Consider the following 14,588-nt stretch of genomic DNA (forward strand, 5'->3'; position numbering starts at 1 on the left):
GCATCCGAAACAGATGCCTGAGCCACCTCAGCTGCTCCTTTCGACGTGAAGGAGCAGTGACTCTGAGCTCTTCCCGGGTAACTGAGCTCCTCACCCAATCTTGAAGGAAACTCATTTCAGCTGCTGTATCTGCGATCTTGTTCTTCCAGTCAGTACCCAGATCTCATGACCATAGGGTGGAACGTAAATTGATCGGTAAATCGAGAGCTTTACCTCCAGTCTGCATCCGTCTATCGATCCCACACTCCATCCACCCCTCATCATGATGATTAAAAATGGATGTAGTTAAATCTGGGGTTAAATTGGGTTTATGATCATCAACATCCAGGGTTAAGTTTTTCCCAGGATTATTTAAAACACAGAACGTCATATTCAGCGACGGGGCAGTGCTATACCCAGGGTCACCATACGGGACAATATGCCACACCGCACTGTATCTGTCATCAATCAGTACCAGGGGTCTCGTGATTTTTCTTCAATATGTTGAACTCAGTCACTAATCACGTGTCAGTAAAAGATTGATTACGACCATAACATACAATCATTTACTGCTCAGTTTCAGAGAAAGTGCTGAGTACTTCACTTACTGCTTTCTCTAAAAATAATTAACTCCATTTTCGCTCCTGTCTCATCATTACTGTATATGCTGAGAGTCTTTCATAGCCACTATGGGCCAGGGCTTTAGGGACTATAGCCTCTTTATCAGGAGCCGACCAGAAGAGAAGTCAGTTCATGACCGACCGGCTCTTTTGAACGGCTCCAGCGGTTCGAACTGGATCTCAGTCAATTTTACCCAGAACTCCACCGAACGAACACAAGAATCGGCCCAATAATGGAGCAGGAAACACAAGAAAAAGTTTTTGCACTAAAGTCAAAGCTATATGCAATAAAAATGATCTGTCAGACAGTTACAGCCTCTTTATATTAGTTGTTTATTAGTTATTAGTTAACACATTTTTCAAACAAAAAAAACCTGTGGAGCCAGGACTCCCTTGAAACAGAGGTTCTTAATCTCAGGGGAAGTTTCCTGGTTAAATAAAGGTCAAACATTTTAGATCAAGTCTTAGAGATTGTGAGTTGTCTGGCTGGTGTTATTCAAACTTTACAATAAAAATAACCAGTCCTTTGAGCAGCTCTTTGAAATGAACGGATCCAAATGACTCAGATCCCAGTAAAGAGCCGTAAGTCACATTATGGCAGATGTTATTTTATTGACCTTTATTTAACCAGTCCCACTGAGATTAAGAATCTCTTTTTCAGGGGAGTCCTGGCCCCAGAGGGGAATCTATTGTACATGTTTTTAGTGGTAGGGGAAACCGGAGTACCCGGAGGAAACCTATGCAGACACGGGGAGAACATGCAAACTCCCCACAGAAAGGCCTCGTCCAGGTGGGAATCGAACCCGGGACCTTCTAGCTGTGAGGCGTGAGCACTAACTGCTGCGCCACCGTGCAGCCCAATGTGGGCAAACTAAGGCTTGTTGCCAAATGCAACTTGCCAAGCCCTTGAATCTGGCTGCGCATGTTCAAGCTTGGTATGTATTGGCAACATTGGGCTAACACTGTCCATGTTTTCAACAATATAAAGGAAGTCTGCAATGCCCTAAACTGTAACCCTGTGAAAGTTCAAAAGCTCACTATGGCCCTTGAATCAAAAAGTTTGACTCCTGTCTGTGAAGGGACAGAGGCAGCTCTGTCACTGTTGTCTTTACTGTTGCAAAATTAGCTGGAATCAGCGACTTGTATCGTTTTACTTAATGCAGGGGTTTGCAAGTTTGCTTGTTTTGGTCGATTTTTGTCAAAAAGAAGGACTGAATCTTCCCACGTTGACCCAAACTCAAGTGTTACCTTATACACATTACAATGTTCTTTCTTTTTTTTTTTGTGATCAATTTTTTTTATTGAAGTGTAACATTACATTGGCATTTTGCACCTTTTTGCATGTGTTACACTTTCATTTTATAGCCCTTTCTTTTTTACCCACATCCCATTTCCCTTATGATGGGCAGAGAGGCTCAAAACTGCGTAAAAAGCAGTTCCCCAAAAATGAGAAAAGAAAAATAGACAAATAAATAAAAAATGAAAAATAAAAATAAAACTGAAAATAAAACAAAAAAAAATAAAACAAAAAAAAATAAAACAAATAAAACAAATAAAACCCTGTCCAGGTTGACATATATAAGTGAAGCAAAATGTACAGTTGAGCAATACAAGGTGCTAATTTCCTCCGTCAAAGACATCCACAGAAATAGCAGTATACATATGGCTATGTACAATACATTGAACAATGTTCTTTCTAACACAGACCAAACATCTTGTGGCCCTCCATGTTTCAAACAATATTTAATGCATTTTAACGTCATTTAGTTTTCTGTTGTAAACAATCATGTTTCTCAAAGTCCTTTGGGATCAGAGGAGCTGTGCTGCGGGGCTGGATTCGGCCCTATTTTTTTTGTAATTCATATTTCATTTAATTTTTTTATTTTATGTTTTAAAAGTTTTGTGGTGCTAGGCTAGTGCAAGGCTAGCACATTTCTATGGTATCAGCTAGCCTGCATTAAAAACAGTCTTACGCACTCCACAGTGCACCTGAGGCAAATCACTTATAACCCCAGACTAACCATATAAATGTCTGTGTCCATAGAATAATTTTTGGAATATAACTGACCTTGCATCACATGAATGATCGCATTTTGAGGGACTATTTTCTAGCAGATCACTCCGCTGCCACATAGCTTATACAACCACGAAGCTGATGCTGCTCAAGTATAAGGTCTTTTAAATGCAAAATGGTTAAAATTACTCTTTCGACACAGACATTTATATGGTTAGTCTGGTGTTATAAGTGATTTGCCTCAGGTGCTTTGCTGGAGCAGGTCAGACTGTTTTTAATGCAGGCTAGCTGACATCGTAGCAATGCTTTAGCCTTGCACGAGCCTAGCGCCACGAAACTCTTCAAATATAAGAACGGCATGAATTACAAAAAAAATATCTCCAGAAATCAGCAACACTCTGGATAACTAGGACATGAGGCCCTATGTCAAAAATCCTGAAATATCCCTTTAAGGCCTCAATGCCTGGTCCGTCTGATTAGGTTACTTTTTCATCGTTTGAATCTGCTCCTCCATGTTAAAACCCGTGCATTGTTATAAATCAATTTTCCCAGGCTGATGCAGGACAATAAAAGGAGAATGACAATAAAGTCTCTGGGTGGAGTGCCATTCACATCCTGTTCCAGTCATTAACTCCCAAAGACGGGTGGATCCACTGGTCAGATGTTTGAAAAGTGACAACCACAAACTCATTGTGTTTAATACGGAAAAGTAGCACCACTTACGCCGTGTTTGAAGTCATTCTTGGTTAAGTGGGTAAGAGTGGAGCTTAATTTGTGGGAAAATCCTGCATATTTAATGTGCTTTCAAATTTAGCCAAATGTGCTATAGAGAAGTTAGCGGAGGTCAAAGTACTTTATTTCATTACTTGAGTGAAAGTACAGATACTTTAACAAATAAAGGTAAAAGTTGCTGTAGTTGATGTTGGAAATACTTAAAACATTCAAATAGGAAGTGCTAACCCGTTTAAAGAGACTAAATGCATGTTGGTCATTTTTATACTCACTACTGCCACCTCAGGTCTTAGGCGTAACTGCAGGTTCTTCAGTAGTATCGGATCGCTTCCAAATACCACACCTGTACGGCAACACAACGGGGACAAATCGTCTACCTTGTCAGTGACATTGACAGTACATCTGCACAGCGCCCCCTGCTGTTCTGGAGTGAGAAAACATTGACAAAAAAGTGACGAAAAATTGATGAAAAAGTGGCAAAAATGTCACAAGAAATTGACAAAAAATGGATGAAAAAATGACAAAAATGTGACAAAATGTGACAAAAAAATAAATAAAAAATGTGACAAAAAAATTACAAAAATGTGATAAAAATATGACAAAAAAATGACAAAAAATGACAAAAAATGACAAAAAATTGACAAAAAATGTGAATTGACAAAAAATCATAAGGCTTATGAATGGGACAAAACACATAATGTAGTGGAGCATAAATTATTATATCTATCTTTTACAGTGGAGTATGAAGTTCTCAACAAAATACTATTCTTGTAAAGTACTGATCCTTAAAAACTAATGTTAAACATAATTGGAACAATGGTAAAAAAAAAAATATATCTGCTGCATTTTGAGATAACTTACACGATACAGGTCATTGGTCCTCCTTATATCACCCACAGATAATGCTCGATCTGCCACATCACCTGCCCTGTCTTTATCTTTCATCTTGATAAATCATTCTCCATATAAAACTCTGTGACTGCCGCGTCGAGAGTGTGAAATCAGTTTTATTTGCCTTTTATGGCGCACACATGGACCTCATGGAGCATCGGTCTATCGTCACGTGGATCAAACCGCTTTCAAAACAAAGCTATTGTCCAATTAGAAAAGACTTAATGTGGAAAAGTGGTTGCTTGCTTTGTGCTGGAACTTTTTTGGGAGGGACACTTTTGTGACTGAGATACGCACCAAGCGGATTTGATTTGTGAGAACTATGAGAACAATCCAGTTATTAATGGAAAGATATCTTTGTTTTTGGTCTAATTGGTGGTTTAGGCCCATCCCTTTGATTCAGGGGTGAAGAGAAAGATACAAATGGCGGATGCAGGAGTGTTTGCAACTTACAGGCAATGGCTATAAGATGCTAAGAGGCTACAAATACAAGTTTCACTACTGCACTGTATGTGAACATGCCATTCCTCAACTAGCACTGATCACTGTTCTTTATAAAGCTTACCTTAAGTTAATGATGCATTATGGAACTTTTTATTGGGAAAAAAGGTAAATAGTCACATTTTTATAGCACCTTTTAACCCCTTAACTCCCACCTGAACCGAGCACATTTTCTCCAGTTTGGCTTTACCCCAGTCCAAAAGCCTCTGGAAAAAAGCTGTGAAAATAGCAACAAAACTGAGACGAAAACAATGATGGAAATGTGACAAAAAAAGTGAGAAAACGTTGACAAAAAAGTGACAAAAAATTGATGAAAAAGTGGCAAAAATGTCACAAGAAATTGACAAAAAATGGACGAAAAAATGACAAAAATGTGACAAAAAAATAACAAAAATATGATAAAAAATTGACGAAAAAATGACAAAAATGTGACAAAAAATGACAAAAAAGTTGCAAAAATGAGTTGAATACCCAACAAAAAAATATGATGACGTGAGGAAAAAGATCCTCTCGGTTCAGGCGGGAGATAAGAGGTTAACCTGCTGTAGGCATTCAAAGCGCTTTACATCAAGGAACCAGTCACCCATTCACGCTCTCATTCACACACGAATGTACGCAGGCACTGGAGGCAAGGTGGGTGAAGTGTTTTTCCTAAGGACACAACAACAGTGTGCACCTGAGGGATTCAGACCGCCGACTATCCGATCACATCTACCCATACTATCTGCGATTTTGCACAACTGTCACCCATAACTCGGCACAAAGATGATTTAGTTTCGGCCTCTACAACGCCCCAGGATCAATTGTTTTGTTTCGTCAGCTGTGAAAACCTACCAGAAACTCTTTAAACAATTGACCCTGGAGGAACTGTGATGGAATGTAAAGGCACCATGCTAACCTTTCCTACAGCTGTTGGGTCACTAAAAGCTCAAATACGCAATAATAGAAAGTTTAATAATGCACCTTTAATGGTTGGGACCGGGCATGTTAATGAACAAGCCACTCTTGGGCTAATTTCCATCCGTCATCCCCCATGCACACTCTCAAACACACTCTCATTCATCTTAGCCCAATGCTACAATCACTGTGCTCCCTAAGTCTCTGTACATTGTCCCAAGTACTTCATCATAACCATAATACATTTTTTTTCTAATTGAAGTGATTGGAATGAATGATTCGTGCAGTACATGCAAACAAACAACAGTATTTAAGTGCAGAATAGCAAAGACATTTTCATTATCAGCTCTATTTTTCCCAGTTAATGTCATTGCCAAATACATACAGTATATTCCACAATCCCAAAACCTTTATAGACTTTAAGACGTCATGCATCATTATGAGCACTGTCAATAAAGACACACAGGGAAAGTAACTTTTTAAATCCATTTATTTGAGTTGGATACAGTACAGAGGCGTTAGAAATGTCCCCAAATGGATGAATTAAGACATTTGTTTTTTTCTTTTTTTTAAATTTGACAAACTCTTATTGAATTACAAACACACGTCTGAGATGATACCACTTTGTTCACAACAAGAATGGCGTTGAGCGCACGGTTCTTCTTTCACAAATCGCATAGAATATTGGCCAAAAGTTCTCGTTCAGCTATTTAAAAATGGCTTGATCACCAATAAATACACGTAATAACGACATTGTAATTGTAAATTTCATCGTAAAAAAGATACCGAAGGCACAAACAACTTAATCTACCTTGGCAGTCCAGGATCACAGACAAAAAAAACAAAAAAAAACTTAACGGCAATCGCCAAATAATGAAACTTACCCCAAAATAACACTTAAATAACATCATAATGCTACTACTTATTATTACTGTCATAATATCCAGTCAAGTTTTCCTATGATTAGGCGTTATGCGAGCAGATATGCATCGGCAATTCCAGTTTTGGCAGAGCAAAGTTTTCGTTGCCAGATATTTGTTTTCATATTTTTGAGGCGCTCCGGTCTCGGTACGAAGGTCAGTAGATAAATTAACTATTGCTTTAATCTGTCAAGGTTTTTGGAAATGTTGCACTGACCTAGATAGAGATACAGCCAAAACAGAAGTGGGTGGCAGCAAGTCACGATAAAGTCATTCGAACTTGTACTTGAAGTTGTATTTATCTTTTTTAGCTTAACTATGCAACCTAGATATGTGTGTGTTTCAAATGTTTCATGTAAGAAGAAAACCTGTTCAGTTTATGATGTTAATAGTTTCACTTCCTTATGGATTCCTTATGATTATGTCATCGCTCCACATCCTGGTCCAATGGAACTTTAGCCACAATAATGGTATAGCTGTCTTTTAAAAGTGACTGTGTAATTTCTATTTATTGTTATATTGTGTCCCTCTGTGTCTTTGGACCTTGAGTCCATGATAAAGTTCAAATTAATTGAATGGGATTTTGCTGATTTTAGCTGTAGAGCCGACTACAAGGCTCCTTTTAAATATCAAATCACACAGAAATATTACATTTACTCTGGATTTTCTTTAGTAATGACAAAAATAATCACTAAATGTATTTTAAATATAAAAATATCTTTGTTTTGCCCGGAGAAATGGGGAGCTATACAGAGATTCAGATAAAGTTGTGTTTGTTGTCTACAGAACTCTCAACAGTTTGGACCTGGAAGTTGCTTATTGGACAAACATATTGGACAGGAAGTGACATAGATAGAGGCCGACAAGTTCAAACTGTTGCCGTGCCGACCATGTTATTTCAATGGATACACAAAAGCAATAAAGCCTGTCATATGCACTTTAATGCTAAAACTTTCAGAAATGTTTTTCCAAAACTGATTCAAATTGGAATAACATGTATATTATGTTATTTTTATGTTGCATGTGAGACACCTATATTTCTAAGTTTTTACTTTTACTTCTTCTTGTTAGTTTCTGTACCCACTTCTGTTTTGCCGTAACGTTACACCGACCCAGGTAAGTATAGGAGCTCCCCGATCGCCAACTTATTTTGTCTGAGACTTCAAGCAAAGGAAGGTATTTTTCTGCCATAACATAAAGCAATACGTTTCTTATATTTTGTAAAATCAAAAACAGAAGCATAGTAATAAAACAAAATACTAACATAGTATAATTTTCTCACTGTGAATCCAGTTGACAATAAAATGCAGTACAAAAAAAAAAAAAAAAGGCAATAAAATGCAAAGTTATAATACGTTTTTTGAACCCAGGACCTTTTGTACGAGACACTTGTATAGGATCCCCATTGGTTTAAACATTCAACACTTTTTTTTTTTTTGCCTGGGGGGGTGGGGGAAGCATTGGCTTTCCGTGCACATCATTTGGTATTTTCAATGATGTCAGTCAGTCTTGTCCCGAATTTCAACTCCTGATGAGGAGTGTAACGCAAAAAAATGTACAGGCCAAAAGGACAGGGAGCCAAGGAGGACACGCGAATGGCCCTGCAAGCTGAACAAACAGCCTGCAGCATCTCAGAAGTAAAACAAAGGCCGTCGTTAAAGCTCGTGTGAGTTCATTCTTTCGCCTGAAGGGAGTCAGAGCGGGTCGCAAACTGTGGTGGAATCAGCGTATTTGACCCTATGCAATTTAACCAGTCAAAACACATGGAAAAAAGTTGGCACAAAGCAACGAAATCAACTTGAAAACACTAAAAAAAAAAGTATGTTTGGATGGACTGGATGCTAAGAATCCTCTCATGTCCATTAAAAAACGAGCTTTGTTCCTGTTTTGGAAACCCCTACACGGAGCGGTACACCTTCCAAAAGTCACCAGGGGACCCCCTCCCAACTCAACACTCAAAAATCAAAACACCATTACTTCCCAACTCTCTCTCTCTCTCTCTTTCTCTCTTTCGAGTCATGTGTCAAAGCTTCATCACTTCTTTGGTATGAGCAAAAACTTTCCAGCTTTCCTTCTCATCTCACTTACTCAACTCTCGCTAAGCTACGTTACAATTCCCTCTGAGCTGCCTCCTTCTTCTTCCCTGCTAATGTCGAAACAAGAAAGTCCCTTCTTATCGCAGCACTACTCGATGTGTCATTCTACTGATTTAGCGCTCTGCAATACCAATCTACTGAGCAAAATGAGGTTTATCTACAGAAGCGGAAATGAAATGAAGTTGGGGTGAGTTTTGGATAGTTTGGGGAGTTACTTATGAAACAAAGATGATTAAAATAGCATTTCTGTGTGGAGTTTGCCAGCTCTCCTTGTGTCTTTAGATTTGATTTACCACCAGTTTGGGTGTTCTTCAGTTCAGATTTAGGTTGACTTTATCCTGGATTTAGACTCCATCTAGTGTAGAAGACTAATGCTTCACAAGATGGCACTTAAAGCATCAACAAAACTAACCAATACTACTCAATTCAAGAATATCACCCCATTTCGACTTATGCAGACATCCACATTTTGCCATTTAGCTCTAAATCTCTACTCTCGTGCACTCTCTACCAAAACTCGCCGACTAATTGTGCTTGAATGGTTATAATAAACGGACTAACGCACACACTGCTGGAGGGGCAGAGCAAGCACCACCTGCACTTTGGTCATAAAAATCTCACACAACAACTCACCCTCGCCTTTTGTGTCTTGAGGAATTTGCTCGGTCATCAACAAGCGGTAAAACAAGCAACCTTGTATGGTTTTTCCGCAGAGTTGGCCGCTCACACAGGACATTTGTGTCACTTTTCGGACACTTTTATTGCATTGAGGGCTTGAACCAGAGGTGGGAGACTCGAGTCACATACTGTAGCTTAAGTAGCAATTTGCAGGACTTGAGACTTACTTGCTCCAGAAAGACTTGACTTAGGACTTGTCTTTTGTGACTTGAGACTTAATTTAAAAGGTAATAACTTTCAATGACTTTCTGGAAAACTATTTATTAGTGAGTGGAGTTTAACCGATGAAAGAACAGGATTCATTGCGTAAAAAAGTGTAGTTTGAGCAGGGGCGAATCCGAGCATACAAGGGCTGGGGCATTATGGGGAACCCCTGACTCAGACACAGCGATAATAAGCAAAAGTAAAAACCATTACTTTATGTTTATATTCAAGACTGCATGGAAAAGCAGCTCCTGTATGAAAGACTAATTTTGATTTTTTTGTGAAGTAGCTATGCCGGGCCCCCTGCCTTAAAATGCTGTCCTAGTGGAGCCTTCAAAATACATTTCCTTTTACTTGTGACTACAATATTGGCTCACCTTAAACCTGTGCATTATGTTTTTGGAAAGGTTTGATATTAAAGGGACTAGATGCAAGTTTGCCATTTTGTACTTACTACTGCCACCTCAGGTCATATGTGTAACTGCACCTCCTATATTAAACTCGTGCATGTCGGCACTTCGGACCCGAATTAACACCTTTTTGAGTGACCGTTCATGATTTTAGAGGCAGTTGTGGTGAACACGTCTGAGCTCATTCTACACATTAGTACATTATTTTTATTTTCAAGCAGATCTTATTTTGATACTAAGTTAACTTGACTTGAGTTGACCAATTGACTTGGACTTCCTTGGGACCTGGACCTTCACGACTTGGGCTTGACTCGAGACTTGCATTTACTGACTTACTCCCACCTCTGTCTTGAACTAACTAAAAGGTCGCACTACCCATTTCTCAATCTTTGGGTAAAGCATCGACTGATAAGACACGGCGTATCTTTGGTAATGATAATGAAATGTCTATCGCGGTCGTGTTTATCAGGTATAGCCTTGGAAGAAAAGCACCAAGGTCAGCAACCAGGCGCATTCCCGCGGCCGTGAGATTGCGTCCGCAGAGCCTCCCCAATCTCGTATTTCACAAACAAACATGGCCCGGCTCGAGAACCATCACCGAAACTAACCTTGACGCCTGACACGCTTTTAAGATCGAAGGCGAAACTTGACGAAAACCACGCCGTTTCAACTCTGACCCCCCTTTGGCGTTTGTAAAGCTATAGCGTTAGCCGTGTGTGCGAAAAGGCCCTGGGTTAGCTTGCACATTCATTAACATAATCGACAAAACACTGGGGGGGCGCGCCGGCTTCAGCTTGGAAATGACATGCATAAGCTTAATTTTTATGAATAAAAAAAAAAGGCACTTCCTATATATCCCCCTATAGTATTTTACATAGGACTACACCTTTATGATGATAATAATAAGCCCCGCATGTTACAAATGCAGATGCTTATATAGTATATTGAGTATATAGCAAAAAAGTAGTTATGTATGTCAATTCCAGCTTGGGACACTTCCAATAACAGCCAGCCGCCCGCCAGATTAGCACTTACAACTAAACAATAAAAAGCTACAAAATATTAATAATAAATAATCAGCAAAAGTCAGATATTTTTGGAACAAGACCCTGGTTTTTTCGTAAAAGATCACAAAAGCGTTGTGTGACTGTGTGTGTGTGTGTGTGTGTGCTCTGTCTGAGTTTTTTTTTTTTCTCTCTTCTTTTTAAGGTGCTTTTGTAAACTCGGATTTCGGGTGTTGCACGACGGGACGCCAAGTTTGTGATTCTAAACTTGCCCTCTTGCTGAAAATGTAAACATGGCGAACACAGCAAAGTCTATGGGTGGGCCCGAGGAAGAGAAAGTCGTCTGGGTGGCATCGAAAACGCGCCAGCTTCTTCTTTCTCTCTCTTTGTGCACAAAATCTGGATTTTTCTCCCCGTGCACCTAAGCGTGTTCATGTGTGTGTGTGCACATCATTTCCATAGTCATTTTAAAAAGGGGAACAATGCAACTTTGTTTCAGTGTGTTTTTTGGATGAGTTTTCCCAACACTGAACTAATCTCTGGTTCACCTCTCGCCCAATTTCTTCTTCTCCCTGTATACAATTTCGAGACAAAATAGGCCATTCTGAATTTGTTGTTTTGATCTTTCTAGACTTGACGTGATGGTCACTCTGAATAATAAGAAAGCCATCTCGAAAAGTTCAAACTTGAGCAATTAGTTTAGAATTGCCCTTTTTCCTGAGTTAGTGTCTTGCTTTGGCACAATTTGCTGGAAAAACAAACTAAAAAAATGCTTGAAATCCCATTTATTACACAAAATTACGCAGCTCTAATTTAAAACTTAAAACTAAGTTGCATTGCTCCCCTCTTGCCACATTTGGAAATCTTCCCTAGCAGTTATTATCCCAGCAACACACTGGTCGTTAATGCCATTCACACACAAACGTCTGCATATCACTCCTACCACCCAGTCTTTTTCATTGTAAAGTCTCTATGTGAGGTTGCTGCTGATGTCCAGGGCTTGCTGATACACCTGAGTCATGTCCTCCAGGTCTCCCAGCAAAGAGAAGCTGCCATTGTCCCCGGGGGAGGCTTTGGTTTTGGCACTGCGGCTGATTTTGGGGCCGTGTAGCGCCGGCGCGGCCTGGAAGCCCTTAAAGTTGGCGAGCTGGAGGAGGTTTTCGGCCGACACGCACGCTCTGATGTTGGGGCGGAGGTGAGGGGTCGACGAGTGCCACTCCGCCCCGCCCAGGGAGGTCGGCGACAGGGAGAGGGCCGAGCTATCCTCCCCGACGATGCTGGACGGGCGGCTCTGGCTACGGGACAGCCCCGCGTCCGCCGAACTCGCCTGGTCGGCCATGGCGCACGCCGCAGCCGCCGCCCCGGAGGGCAGGCCGCTGTACGTCGAATACTTCCCGTTGCGCTTCAAGATGCCCTTCCGACCCATCGCTCTTCTGGGCGGAGACGTGGCCATTACAGACATGCCGGCGCCCCCTAGCAGCTCGGAGGACTCGCTGCGCTCTGGAGATGAGTAGTACCCTGATTCCCGCTGTTGGTTGTTTTTCAAAATGCCCTTCTTTGGCATCGAGGGCACCATCTTGGCAGGCGAGCCCCCTCCCAGTGTTGGCTCCTCGTCATCTTTGTCGGGACTCGAAACTTCCTCCCCTCCCTCGGCTTGTTGCGGCAGTGCGGTCTGGCCAAAATCGACCTCTAAATCTAAACTCTGCTCCTCCGTCACCCTCGTCTTCAGGATTCCCTTCGGCCTCTTCAGACCCGGTTTATCCTCCGCGCCGCCGTGGGACTGCTCCGTTTCTACATTCTCCTTCTTGGATTTCTTGGGGCGTTGGCGAAGGGGCGGGGCGGGGGCGGTTTTGGCAGTGGTCCCCCTGGGTTCAGTGCGGTTTTGCCAGTCGATGAAGCGGGCGAGCATGGGGGAGCCGCCGTGGTCGCGCTGGGTGTCGCAGTCGCACACGCTGTTCTTCCAGCCCCAGTTGACCCACCAGTGATTGGCGATGTCCTCCACCGTGGCCCGCCGCTCAGGGTTCACCATCAGCATCCAGCGAATCAGCCCACGGGCGTCTGACGAGGGGACAATGAGAAGGAACATTAACACAATATGTCGACTTAAGAGGAGACACTGCAGGCTGGTGTGGTAGATGCAAGTTGGCCATTTTATACTCACTACTGCCACCTCAGGTCATACATGTAACTGCACCTTCTAGGTTTAGTTTATTTCTTATTTGGTGTCTTGCACCCAAAGGTGCCCAGCCCGCATGGGCTTATAAGACACAAAAATGCAGGCAGACGTCGGAAAAACATTAAACAAAGAGTGTCCTCTTCCGCGTAAGCCAAGCGCTTAACAAAAACTTAGACAAATGAAATGGCTTATACTTGAACAAGAACTTAAGCCTTTCCTCATCGGAGATTTCAAACAAATGTACAGCAACATCAGACAGTTTACAAAATAATTGCCTTCTCGGTTCATAATACAAAGGACAATAAAACACAAAATGTAATTCATTTTCAATATCCTTTAACTGACACAAACAACAAGTCCGCTCCTCCTCTGGGACCGAGTGAAATCGTCCCGTCTCCAGTGCCAGGGGCAGAGTCCCGGACCTCAGCTGAGCACAGACTGACCTCTGACCTCTATATTAAGCTCGTGCATTATGGCAATTCGGACATGAAGTGACAACTTTTTGAGTGACAGTGCAGGATTTTAGAGGCAGTTGTGGTGAATAGGCTCATTCTACACCTTAGGACATTGCTGGAGCATGTTGGGGGAGGAAAATACATGCATACGTATAGTCCCTTTAACAATACTAAATACTTCACTGTATCGTTCCTTACCTGACGACTGAGTGGGCTCCTTGTACTCTCCGTTGCTGATCTGGCGAATGAGGTTCTTGTGGTCTCCCCCGTCAAAAGGCATCGTCCCATAGACTAGCGTGTACAGCAGCACCCCCAGAGCCCAGCTGTCGACCTGGAGAGACATTTACACACAATTAAAGCATTCATTCATTCATTGAAAATTCATCTTCTCCTGTTTATTCAGCGCAAAGGCGATTAACAGAGTGCATTTTCTCCAGTTCGGCTTTACCCAAATCTAAAGGTTTCTTGACTGGAGAGCAACAGTGTAATGTCTCATTTGAAAGCTAAAGCCAACAAAACGGATCCTAATTTTTTATTTTTTTTTGCATTGTCGCTACATTTTTGTCTCATTTTGGAAGTGTCTTCAGCACTTTTTTAATGCGTCTTCGTAGTTTTGCTGTTATGTCACTTTCATGCTGCTCTTTTATTACTTATTTGTCACTTTTTGTTGTATTTTTGTAGGTTTTTTTTATCATGTTTTTGTTGCTTTTCATCGTTTTTCCCGTTGCTTTTTTGTCATGTTTCGCCACATTTTTATCGCTCTTTTGTTGTGTTTACATCACTTTTTTGTGGCCTTTATTCGTTGCTTTGTTACGTTTCTGTGTTGCTCTTTTGACTCTTTTTTGCTGTGTTTTCATCCTCGTTTCTGTTGCTATAATGACGCTTTTTGGGTAAAGCCAAACTGGAGAAAACGTGCTCAGTTCAGGGGGTGGTTAAGAGGTTCAAGCCTGTCAGAGCTGGCGCAAAAATCCCGTCGAGAGTTGCTTCATTTGTTATTCTTTTGATGCTGGG

The 14,588-nt window shown here is 41.2% G+C and overlaps 1 protein-coding gene across 1 annotated transcript in view; it reads right to left on the bottom strand.

The window, feature by feature from the left end:
- Positions 1–11,655: 11,655 nt before the first annotated feature.
- nuak1b (NUAK family, SNF1-like kinase, 1b) overlaps positions 11,656–14,588 on the bottom strand; it is a 38,388-nt gene continuing 35,455 nt past the window's right edge. Inside the window, exons 6-7 of the mRNA XM_079567100.1 lie at positions 13,776–13,908; positions 11,656–13,004 (exon numbers count right to left, since the gene is read on the bottom strand). Coding sequence (XP_079423226.1) covers positions 11,917–13,004; positions 13,776–13,908 — 1,221 coding nt within the window. The 3' untranslated portion in view covers positions 11,656–11,916. The remainder of the gene's footprint in view (positions 13,005–13,775; positions 13,909–14,588) is intronic.

Source organism: Gobius niger, assembly GCF_951799975.1.
Source record: "Gobius niger genome assembly, chromosome: 12".
Lineage (NCBI taxonomy): Eukaryota > Metazoa > Chordata > Actinopteri > Gobiiformes > Gobiidae > Gobius > Gobius niger.